Source organism: Dendropsophus ebraccatus, chromosome 8 (assembly GCF_027789765.1).
Source record: "Dendropsophus ebraccatus isolate aDenEbr1 chromosome 8, aDenEbr1.pat, whole genome shotgun sequence".
Lineage (NCBI taxonomy): Eukaryota > Metazoa > Chordata > Amphibia > Anura > Hylidae > Dendropsophus > Dendropsophus ebraccatus.
This window is the reverse complement of record NC_091461.1, coordinates 9,416,578-9,429,229: the sequence shown is the minus strand read 5'-3', so window position 1 is coordinate 9,429,229 and position 12,652 is coordinate 9,416,578. Positions and strand designations below refer to the sequence as shown.

At 44.3% G+C, this 12,652-nt stretch overlaps 1 protein-coding gene across 1 annotated transcript in view; it reads left to right on the top strand.

The window, feature by feature from the left end:
* Window positions 1-1,817: 1,817 nt before the first annotated feature.
* Window positions 1,818-12,652, top strand: part of ACSL5 (acyl-CoA synthetase long chain family member 5) — a 48,814-nt gene continuing 37,979 nt past the window's right edge. The window contains exons 1-6 of the mRNA XM_069979782.1: window positions 1,818-1,923; window positions 6,109-6,281; window positions 9,367-9,475; window positions 10,965-11,029; window positions 11,995-12,096; window positions 12,209-12,308. Coding sequence (XP_069835883.1) covers window positions 6,126-6,281; window positions 9,367-9,475; window positions 10,965-11,029; window positions 11,995-12,096; window positions 12,209-12,308 — 532 coding nt within the window. The 5' untranslated portion in view covers window positions 1,818-1,923; window positions 6,109-6,125. The remainder of the gene's footprint in view (window positions 1,924-6,108; window positions 6,282-9,366; window positions 9,476-10,964; window positions 11,030-11,994; window positions 12,097-12,208; window positions 12,309-12,652) is intronic.

Here is a 12,652-nt window from a genome sequence, read left to right as displayed (position 1 = left end):
CCCTCAGCCTGGCTCCCCATCTTATTCCTGACCCCAGACTGGCTTCCCATCTCATTCCTGGTCCTCAACCTAGCTCTCCATCTCATTCCTGGTCCTTAGTACTAAGCTTGGCTCCCCATCTTATTCCTGGTACTCAGCCTGGCTGCCCATCTTATTCCTGGTACTCAGCCTGGCTCCCCATCTTATTCCTGGTACTCAGCCTGGCTCCCCATCTTATTCCTGGTACTCAGCCTGGCTCCCCATCTTATTCCTGGTACTCAGCCTGGCTCCCCATCTTATTCCTGGTACTCAGCCTGGCTCCCCATCTTATTCTTGGTACTCAGCCTGGCTCCCCATCTTATTTCTGGTACTCAGCCTGGCTCCCCATCTTATTTCTGGCACTTAGGTTGGCTCCCCATCTTATTTCTGGTACTCAGCCTGGCTCCCCATCTTATTCTTGGTACTTAGCTTGGCTCGCCATCTTATTTCTAGTACTCAGCCTGGCTGCCCATCTTATTCTTGGTACTCAGCCTGGCTCCCCATCTTATTCCTGGTACTTAGCTTGGCTTCCCATCTCATTTCTGCCCCCAGCATGGCTCTCTATGACAGTATTATTTATTGTATAGTGGTATTATTTGGCACTGTATAGCAGTATTATTTATTGTATAACAGTTTTATTTGGTACTTTATGGTACAATTTGGTTAGAATTGTATGGAAGTATTGTGTGTGCATTGTATAGAAGTAACATTTAGCATTATATGGCCCTATAATGTAGCATTGTATGGAAGTATTATTTGGCACTGTCTGGCTGACATGCCAAAACAATAAGTTGAACCAACTATAATTGGAAGATTTCAACGTCTTTTTTTTCCTGTATTTCGGACCAACTCCTGGATTTGGCTACAAATGCCGATCAGAATATTTTGGCTACAAATGCCGATCAGCATTGTATAGTAGTATTATATATTGCGTAGCAGCATTATTTATTGTATATCAGTATTATTTGGCATTGTGTAGCAGCATTATTTATTGTATATCAGTATTATTTGGCATTGTGTAGCAGCATTATTTATTGTATAAGAGTATTATTTATTAAATAGCAGTATTGTGCATTGTATAACAGTATTATTTATTGTATAGCAGTATTATTTAGCATTGCATAGCAGTATTATTTAGCATTGTACAGTTATATTCCTTAGGCTAGGTTCACACTGCGTTTTCAGCATCCGTTTAACGCATCCGTTTTTTTTGCAAAAAACGCATGAAAAACGGATTGCAAAAAACGGATTCATTTGTGTGCATCCGTTTTTCCATTGACTTCCATTATAAAAAAAAACGGATCCGTTTTTTTTGACGGACCAAAACGGACAAAAAAACGTTGCTGACCCTATTTTTCTGGACGTTAAAAAAAACGGATCCGTTAAACGGATGCTGAAAACGCAGTGTGAACCTAGCCTTACCAGCCCTGAATTGTAGCATTTAGGTCACTAAAATCACTGGACAACTGGTGGTCTTCTGAGGTATAAGGGAGGCCCCACAGTGAGCGGAGCCCCTCTATTATCTGTGCAGATGACAATACATTATCTACAGACTGTCCCAGACACTGAGGTGTTAAACCAACTCTTTTTAATATTCCCACCTCACTTGCAAATCATGTATACGGGTGAGTGGCTGCAGCCTTCCTGAGGACTACATTTCCAAATCTAGTGAGGGCCCTATCCTGAGGGGGGGGGGGGGCTGCAGGTTCCCTCTGTCATCATCTGGTATTTAAACACTGACACTTCTACCTTTGAACTGATTGCAGCCAAGGTCCAAAGATTAGACACCAAGTGCAATGTGCGGCTTTTATTAGAGCTGCCTGGGCATGATACCTGGCCAGTCCCTCGGAAGCACTTGTCTGGATACCAGTTGTGCCAGGTTCCTGCATGAGAGTCTCCAGGCAGGTGAGTGAATGCTGCAGCTGTGACAGGGGCAAAGGGGAGGCATAGGGGAGGGCACAGCCTCTACATGTCCTGACAGCCAGCCAGCATGCAAATCTCTGCTATAGGGATTCTATAAGAACCCAGAGAGAAGTGTAACATGAAGCTCCTGGACCCGGAGCACCGCTGTATACGGTTATATCACTCTGTATAGGATCTCTATACAATATAATGGTGCAAGTATATCCTATTATAGAGTATGTAGAGCAATGGCTCAGGAGTCTGCACCTTTACAGTATGTAATAGATTTGTCAGCAGATTTGCACACTGAAAATTACATTTTAACAAACTGACCTGGAAATCTGCAGCAGGACAATAGGGCGGTCTAAACCAGCAAAACACAGCAGTTTTTCTTGCATTTCATGCCAATTTTCAGTGCATTCTATTTTTTTATTATTAGTTTTTGCATTTCCAGTGCTAAATCCACTGCAGCAAATCCTGATACAAAATCTGCACTGTTTTCCGCTGTGGATTTGACTGTGGATTTTCCATCTCATATGATGGGTGGGAGGAAAGTCAGATTCTGGGGCCTTGGTAAGCATTAGGTGGGCATTGCATGGCACTGGGGGGGGGGGCGTTCCCACAGGTTGATTATTGGTAATAAGAAGTATTGAGCAGAGAGGCCGAACTATTCGGATTCAGCAACATTCTCCGAATCTGAACACTCGGCATTTGACTCCCCGCAGCTGCAGAAGTTGGATGGAAAGTCCCGGAAGCCCACAGGCTGTATCCTTATTTCCCAGGACTCCCTAAGGCGGCATCCAACCTCTGCAGCTGCGGGGAGTAATATGCAAAGCATTCGGGTTTGGAGAACGTTGCTGAACTTGATCAGTTTGGCCTTTTTACTGAACAGTAATAAGCGTTTCTGTAAAAGAGACAGTGATCAGCCGATATATTTGTTCCTCGCTGATCGAGTGTTTTTTGCGGCCGTGTAAGTTGTCGGCATCCATTAATAATGCATTCAAATGCCAGGATGAATAATCCAGCTATAATAATCCGGAATCTTGCTGATCAGCTCTCATCTCTACTGCCTAACATCAGCCCATGTAAAAGAGCCCTCTTAGCATAATAATATTATATAATAATTTTTATTTGTATAGTGCCAACAGATTCCGCAGTTCTTTACAATTCTGGGGGCACAGATATGACAGAAATATACATATAATTATCAATATGTGAGGAGTGAGGGCCCTGCTGGCATGCATCAGCTTACAGACTATTAGTAGGAGGTTGGAGACAAAAAGGCATGACCATAAACAAAGATTACAGTAGCAGCGAAAAAAGTTGCGTAAAATCTGTGTAGAAGTCAACATGCAGTGCAGATATGCAATCTTCAGCAGGTCACTATTGGTGCAGCCATGGAATCCGCAGCAGGTCACTATTGATGCAGAAATCCGCAGCAGGTCACCATTGGTGCAGACATGGAATCCGCAGCAGGTCACCATTGGTGCAGACATGGAATCCGCAGCAGGTCACTATTGGTGCAGACATGGAATCCGCAGCAGGTCACTATTGGTGCAGCCATGGAATCCGCAGCAGGTCACTATTGATGCAGAAATCCGCAGCAGGTCACCATTGGTGCAGACATGGAATCCGCAGCAGGTCACCATTGGTGCAGACATGGAATCCGCAGCAGGTCACTATTGGTGCAGACATGGAATCCGCAGCAGGTCACCATTGGTGCAGCCATGGAATCCGCAGCAGGTCACTATTGATGCAGAAATCCGCAGCAGGTCACTATTGATGCAGACATGGATTCTGCAGCAGGTCGCTATTGGTGCAGACATGGATTCTGCAGCAGGTCGCTATTGGTGCAGACATGGATTCTGCAGCAGGTCGCTATTGGTGCAGACATGGATTCTGCAGCAGGTCGCTATTGGTGCAGACATGGATTCTGCAGCAGGTCTCTATTGGTGCAGACATGGATTCTGCAGCAGATCGCTATTGGTGTCAGATATGATGCAGATATATTGCAGCTTTTCCAAATGGATTTAAATGGGAAAGTAAAAATATGCAATAAATCTGAAGCACAGCTCATAGGGAAGTGCAGCTGCAGGGAAATCAGTTACCTGAGACTGCAGAGATACAGGGGCCATTGGGAATAAAGGGAGGAGCAGCAGTCATCACACCGGCCATATGAAGAAGTTATAGGTAGCTATAGGTAGTTATAAGGGACCGCTTGTCATACATGCTGAATCACGTGTATATAGCCAGGGCTGTAAATGTCACCTTTGCTCAGGAGCCGCCGCTCGTACTTACACTTGGCCCTCAGCCCATATGACTCCAGATATCCCATGTGTCCAGGGTTGTCAGATCCCATACAGTACAGTATATTGCCATCTGTGCAGGGACAACACAAGGACCTGACATCAAGAGAGACAGTATCACACCGGATAGGCTTAGATACACAGCTCATCAGACAGTATCACGCATGATAGGCTTAGATACACAGCTCATCAGACAGTATCATGCATGATAGGCTTAGATACACAGCTCATCAGACAGTATCATGCATGATAGGCTTAGATACACAGCTCATCAGACAGTATCACACATGATGGACTTAGATACACAGCTCATCAGACAGTATCACACATGATAGACTTAGATACACAGCTCATCAGACAGTATCACACATGATGGGCTTAGATACACAGCTCATCAGACAGTAATAGACATGATAGGCTTAGATACACAGCTCATCAGACAGTATCACACATTATAGTTTTAGATGCACAGTTAACAGGCAGTATTGCATAATTTAGGGTTAGTTACCCAGCTAAGCAGACAGTCTGACATATGCTTATAAATATGAATACCTTAGTTATAGCAGCCCACCTGTGTCATAAATAAGCACCCCACCTTATATAAAAGCAGAGGTGGAGCAAACATTTAAAGTTCCTCATCTCCTAAATAGAAGAATATGGCGATTTGCCAGTTATAGTCTCACACCTCTCCCCCCTGGTATAATGCAGCATCATACTGGACATAGAGAAGCAGATAGCCTATAATTAGAGGGGGAGGGGGGCTGCCGGGCGGTCTCTGCTCCCGCTTCACCTCTACATTGGTAATTACATTAATTACACGCTGGAAACTTCACATTTTAATTGGTTTCCAGTGTCCATAATGCAAGTCGCCACACGCTGCAGCATCCAACAGGTCGCATCGCAAATAATCACACAGGTGCCAACACGTACCTGTCATATACAAGCTCTCCATCATGTGTGATATTGTCTGCTGAGCCCCTGTATCTAAGCCTATCATGGGTGATACTGTCTCCTGAGCCCCTGTATCTAAGCCTATCATGGGTGATACTGTCTGCTGAGCCCCTGTATTTAAGCCTATCATGTGTGATACTGTCTGCTAAGCCCCCGTATCTAAGCCTATCATGTGTGATACTGTCTGCTAAGCCCCCGTATCTAAGCCTATCATGGTTAATACTGTCTGCTGAGCCACTGTATCTAAGCCTATCATGTGTAATACTGTCTGCTGAACCCCTGTATCTAAGCCTATCATGGTTGATACTGTCTGCAGAGCTGAGATCATAGAGAGAACTATGTGACTATACAATTACAGCTGCACAGTCCTTTCTATCCCCTCCCTGCATTCATCTCTGTGATCATAGAGAGGACTGTGTGGTCATACAGTTACAGCTGCACAGTCCTCTCTATCCCCTCCCTGCACTCATCTCTATGATCATAGAGAGGACTGTGTGGTCATAGTTACAGCTGCACAGTCCCCTCTATCCCCTCCCTGCACTCATCTCTATGATCATAGAGAAAACTGTGTGGTCATACAGTTACAGCTGCACAGTCCTCTCTTTCCCCTCCCTGCACTCATCTCTATGATCATAGAGAAAACTGTGTGGTCATACAGTTACAGCGGCACAGTCCTCTCTTTCCCCTCCCCGCACTCATCTCTATTATCATAGAGAGGACTGTGTGGTAATACAGTTACAGCTGCACAGTCCTCTCTATCCCCTCCCCGCACTCATCTCTATGATCATAGAGAGGACTGTGTGGTCATAGTTACAGCTGCACAGTCCTCTCTATCCCCTCCCTGCACCTATGTCTATGATTAGCCTGGATACATATGTCTCAGCATGGCAGGTTATATAACTAATATGTCTCTTTCTCCATCACGGTTTAGGTTTGTAGGCCGGCAAGATGTGTTGCTTGCTGACTTTCCTGTTCACCCCGCTGTCTACACCTGCTATCTTCACCTTCATAGCCATCGGACTGACTGCCTTCTTCTATGTTCTCACCAAACCCAAGCCGGTCTACCCCCCAATAGATCTGAATCGGCAGTCTATTGGGACACAGGTAATGTGGTCCTCACCATTATATCATTATTATAGCTTTGTGTCCTTCAGTTGGTTTTGCTTTCGTTGTTCCTCTATAACCGGTGGTTTCCTGCATTGTGTTGGCTCTTTGGGTTTCTCCATGGACTGTACATGAATACTTTGATGGTCTCCATCCATTGATTTACGCTCTCTCCTCATGTCTTTCTTCATAATAGTCTCCTCTAAAGGGATTCATCCTATTATTATAAGTCTAAAGCAATGGCCACTAACATTCTGCCACAGCTTAAGAGCCTCAGGTTGGGGTAAACTAGTCTAGAATGACATGAAGCTTCATTGACCATCCATGGTTCTATCCATCATTTCCACCTCCTCTTCCACCATAACTGTATTATAATGGACTCCCAGATAATGGTGCCTCTCCAATGGCCTGTCTCGTGTTTCGGTCATGATTCCCAATGTGTTGATGATTTCTGTGATCATCTCCAACCATCTTGTTCCTTCTTTTCCTCTTCATCTGCCCTTATTTGTTTGACTACTCTGTTTTTTTTTTTCATGAGAAGTCCTAAATACGATGAAACTCCAGCCAAGTCACATCTGATTTTTCATCTGGATTGACTCCTGGTTTCCCTTAATAACACCAATCATATGGAGTCAGTCCAGAACCAAACTCATACGTGACCGAAATGTCCCATCTTTGCTTTGGTCTTCAGACTTACTGTTGTCTATAATTGTCTCCATCCATCTTCCTCGTCTTCTTCCCTTCCTCGATAATTGTCTCCATCCAGCTTCCTCATCTTCACTTCTTCCTCTATCTTCGTCTCCATCCATCTTCCTCATCTTCACTTCTTCCTCTATCTTCGTCTCCATCCATCTTCCTCATCTTCACTTCTTCCTCTGTCTTCGTCTCCATCCATCTTCCTCATCTTCACTTCTTCCTCTATCTTTGTCTCCATCCATCTTCCTCATCTTCACCACTTCCTCTATACTTGTCTTCTCCATTGGGCTGGTTCTTCTCACAATAAATCCAGGATAACAGAAAACTTCAGGGACGTCATCCATATATTTGGGTCGGGTTTGACTCCCTGTTCCTGTATGAATAATGTTCTCCAGAATGTCCCACCTTGTAATTGGGTCTTCTAATTCCCTGATCTTTGTGACTGTCTACAGCCATCTTGTATGTGGTATCCTTCTTAAGGTGCCCTTACACCTTAGGCTGGCCATACACCTTGGCATGGCCAAGCATTCCAGTGTTCTCCATGGGGAGATGTAAGCTGCAGCGAGAGAGCTCTGACTGCGGCTTATCTCTCCCCAAACCAAAGGAGCGGGAGGTGATTTTCCATCATGCCCAACCCCCATTTCCCACTGTCAGGAGGACAGACTCCATGTGATATTGGGGAAAGAAGGGTTGGGTGTGTTAGATTTTGACCACCCAACCCAATTGTTCTGGGCGGGACAAGTCAGCGTCAACACTCTGATATTGGGTTTTTTTCTCAACCAACCCGGATTCTGCATCACAGTCAAGTGAGTAAAAACCTCAGGTCTGACCTAAACTTTAGCTTCCAAATCCAGTACACCCAAAGAAATGACACTGAGGTAGGGGTGGCCATAGATTCTAAAACAGTGCAAATATTAGGACTGATACAGCCAAGTGCTCATACTGATAATCTCCATCTAGGGAGACTGAAGATGATTTTTTCAGAATTTTTGAAGGTCCAATGTGCTTCCCAATCCACCAAGATGTATAATTTGTATTGAGACTAGGACTCAATAGCCCAGAGGACAAACCATAAGGATATCCAGACTCCAAGTCCAACTATATAACACAAAGACATCAAACAGAGAATCTTGGTGGTGGTCATGAGATGGAACACCAACCCACCCTATATATGAAGGAGCAATCCTACTTGGCTAAGGAGCTGGACTTCTTCTGAGATGACCAAAGGTTTCCATTATGTACAGTGATATAAGGGATTTATAGCAGAGTTATGCTTCAAATTCGAGGAAAGTTGAGGCCAATTCCCATAGCTTCCCACAACTCTTCATTCTTGAAATCAATTGGGGGCTGAGCTGCCAAACACCCCAATGGAATCTGATGTAGGAGAAGAAGGGATTCACAGGATCCCTTACAGATCACATAGCAGGATCCCTTAGAGGTCACTATAGCAGGATCCCTTACAGATCACATAGCAGGATCCTTGCAAATCACTATAGCAGGATCCCTCACATATCACTTTAGCAGGATCCATCACATATCACTATTGCAGGATTACTTAAAGATCACAATAGCAGGATCACTATAGCAGGATCCCTCACAGATCACTATAGCAGGATCCCTCACAGATCACTATAGCAGAATCACTAACAAATCACATAGCAGGATCCCTTACAGATCACTATAGCAGGATCCCTAACAAATCACATAGCAGGATCCCTTATAGATCACTATAGTAGGATCCCTTACAGATCACTATAGCAGGATTCCTTACAGATCACTATAGCAGGATCCCTCACCAATCACTATAGCAGGGTCCCTTACAGATCACTATAGTGGGATCCCTTACAGATCACTATAGCAAGATCACTAACAAATCACATAGCGAATCCCTTACAGATCACACAGCAGGATCCCTTACAGATCACTATAGCAGGATCCCTTACAGATCTTTATAGCAGGATCCCTTACAGGTCTTTATAGCAGGATCCCTTACAGGTCTTTATAGCAGGATCCCTTACAGATCACTATAGCGGGATCCCTTACAGATCACTATAGCAGGATCACTAACAAATCACATAGCAGGATCCCTTACAGATCAGTATAGTAGGATCCCTTACAGATCACTATAGTAGGATTCCTTACGGATCACTATAGCAGAGTACTCTGTTCTTCTAATGTTGTTCTCGATGTTCCCATCCTTCTCATAGACTTTGAATGCTTAACCAATGTTCTGTTCAGTGTGGTGGAATGGGTGAACTTGGGACCCTGTTCTAGTGCTGGTGGGGGTCCCAGTTATCCCATCCAAGTCTTCTATATCTTGTATGTAACAAGTTGACTTTCCTATAAGTGACTGGGTATGTCAGTAACCCCATGGCGGTTCCCCCTGCAGGGTGGAGCTCGGAGATGTGCGTTACTGAAGGACGATACTCTTATGTCTCACTACTATGAAGACGCCAAAACCTTGTATGAAGTGTTCATGAGGGGACTACGAGTGTCAGGTAAGAAACACTGGTTTAGTGAGTGGTTACACAACAGCATAATGTTAGTATCGCCCGTCACCCTGCAAACTCAGGCGTCACAATGGAACATTTTTACCGCTGACTCCATCCGCATGCAAATCACTACAGTCATACCCCTCCTACTCCTCTTATCTGTCCCCTACTTCCTGGTGCATCTCAGCAAAGAGTCAGTAACAGGACTGCAAGATCAGACTACACTGGGACAATTTGTAGTCTGTTACCATGGAGACACATAGGTTTATATAAAAACAGTAGACTATACGCAAAATTGTATTTTTTATTTTTATTTATTTAGATGCATTGGTGCAATAAAAATATAATATGTAATAACAGGACAATTGGCCTGATCCACTTCACAGAACGTTGTTATAAATTTATGATTCTATCTCTAGAAGAAATTTTGGGGAGTAATACAGAATCTAAATTTCAAAGTGAGATGACGCGTGGTCTCTGTAATATACTTTCATTACGTTGTTGCTGCTGTCGCGGTTTACCTTTGTGTTGCAGGCAGTAATGATCAGTTGCTGCACGGAAACCATCAACAAGCAGGTTAACGGCTACACGCAACTGTTATTATAGCTTTATCATGATTCTAATTATAGCTTATAGGGATGTAGTAGGCGACCCGGCTCAGCAACACATGGAGACATGATACACAGTAAGGCTGGGTTCACACTAAGTAAGAAATACGGCTGTATTACATAACAACGGCCATAATTGCGCAATTTCGTTGTTATGCAATACGGCCGTGTTTTTTACGTAGTGTGAACATAGCCTAACAGAGAACATTTCTACTACTAATACCTAAATATTCAAGGGTTAATAAGTCAGACTATAGGATAACAGGATCTTATAGGAGGACTCTTGCAAAATAAATAAAATTTGTACTTCTATTTCAAAATCTCCCATCTTCCAGTACTTATCAGCTGCTGTATGTCCTGCAGGAAGTGGTGTATTTTTTTCAGTCTGACAGTGCTCTCTGCTGCCACCTCTTTCCATGTCAGGAACTGTCCAGAGCAGGAGAATTTTTCTATGGGAATTTGCTATTGCTATGGACAGTTACTGACATTGACAGAGGTGGCAGCAGAGAGCACTGTGTCAGACTGGAAAGAATACAACATTTTCGGCAGGACATACAGCGGCTGATAAGTAATGGAAAACTGTAGATTTTAAAATATAGAAGTAAATTACAAATCTATATACGTTTTTGACGCCAGTTAAAAAAAAGCTGGATTACCCCTTTAAGGATACAGTCAGGTATACAGTCTGTATAGGTTTCCCTAGCTCCAAAAAATTTTAGGTGCCATTTTTCCTGGTATTTACTTCCTACCAGTTGGGGACGTCATCATGATAGTAGGTGACCTCCCCTGAACCCCCTCAGTTTATAAGCATCCGCTACCATTTACATCAATGACGTATGATCTGTAAAGTAATAATTCATTGCACAATGTGTCTCTGGATTCTGCAGGGAATGGAGATTGTCTGGGATACCGGAAACCAAATCAGCCGTATCAGTGGATCACATACAAGCAGGTGAGGTCCGGATCATGTAGTAGTGGATGATGGATAAGAATATGCATGCTGATAGAAGTGGGAATATAATGCTAGATGGCAGTGAGGACTGACACATACTCAGGGAGGGCAATAGGTAATGTAGACTGATTTCCAGCGGGTTAAAGGGATATTCCACTCAGACATAACTTTTGATATGTTGCTGCCCATGGTGAGACTAACAATTCCTTCCATACTTGTTATTATCTATTCAGTCTCCTTCCCCCAGTTCTCAGCTGCTGCTTTCTGCTGGACACAAAAATCTGTGTGTGAGCTTTTCTCTTTGACTCCCCCTCCTCCCCCCTCCCTTCTGAGACAGCTGATGTAAACAAGTCCCTGGCAGGCTTTATCTGCAACATTGTAACTGTAAAGCCTGCCAGGGACTTGTTTACATCAGCCGTCTCAGAAGGGAGGGGGGAGGAGGTGGAGACAGAGAGAAAAGCTCACACACAGGTTTTTGTGTGTTTTTTTAGCAGAAAGCAGCAGCTTTGAACTGGGGGGAGGAGACTGAATAGATAATAACAAGTAGGGAAGGAATTGTTAGTCTCACTATGAGAAGCAACATATCAAAAGTTTATTTCAGCGGAATACCCCTTTAAAGGTTCTCCATGCTTGGATAAACATGACCACTTTGTCCCAGTAACAGCACCACTCTTGTTCTTAGTTTGGGTGGAGGTATTTCTATTACATTAAATAGAGTTGAACTGTAATGCCACACACAACCTGGGCATAGCGGTGGTGCTGTTTTTACAAGAAAGTAACTGGGTATTTTCTAGTCTTGGATAACCCCTTTAATATTAATGGTGACACCTAGCGGAGTAACATTAGAGGGTCCCAGCCTGGTGACTGATGATTGTGGACATTGAGGTCCATGGGATTTCAATGTTCTGGGATGATGGGGGTGCTACTCCAGATTATTACTGGGTCTTGGGATTGATGTTTTGCAGGTTGTGGACAGAGCAGAACATTTGGGCTCCGGCTTCATCCACAAAGGCTGCAGAGCGTCCCCGGATCAGTTTATCGGCGTCTTCTCCCAGAACCGGGCAGAGGTAACTATGCCAGTCAGGAGCGGGAAAGGCCCCAGCATCACCTGCACAGAAGCGTCCCCTGTCCTGAGGGTCCAGTTCTTACCATCATTAACCCCTCATATCCCCCCGCCAGGTGGTGATCGCTGAGCTCGCCTGCTTCACCTACTCTATGGTAGTAGTCCCTCTGTATGACACTCTGGGGGCAGAAGCCATCGTATTCATTGTTAACAGAGGTGAGTGACCCCCCCCCCCCTTCTCAGCCCTTAAAGTGGGACCATAGTGGAAATAAAAGTGATGCCCCCCGCACCATCATCACCCCATCGATCCCAGTACAAGAGGACCAGGAAGGATTACCCATATTATAGTCTAGGGTGATGAAACCTCTGACTGTTTACTCCTCATGAGTCTCATAGTTTACCTGCTGTTTAGCTCACAGAGCATTGTCTACACTGGATAGAGCTGAGAGCAGGACTAGCTATGTACAATGTATCAGTCTGGAGCTCACAGAGCATTGTCTACACTGGATAGAGCTGAGAGCAGGACTAGCTATGTACAATGTATCAGTCTGGAGCTCACA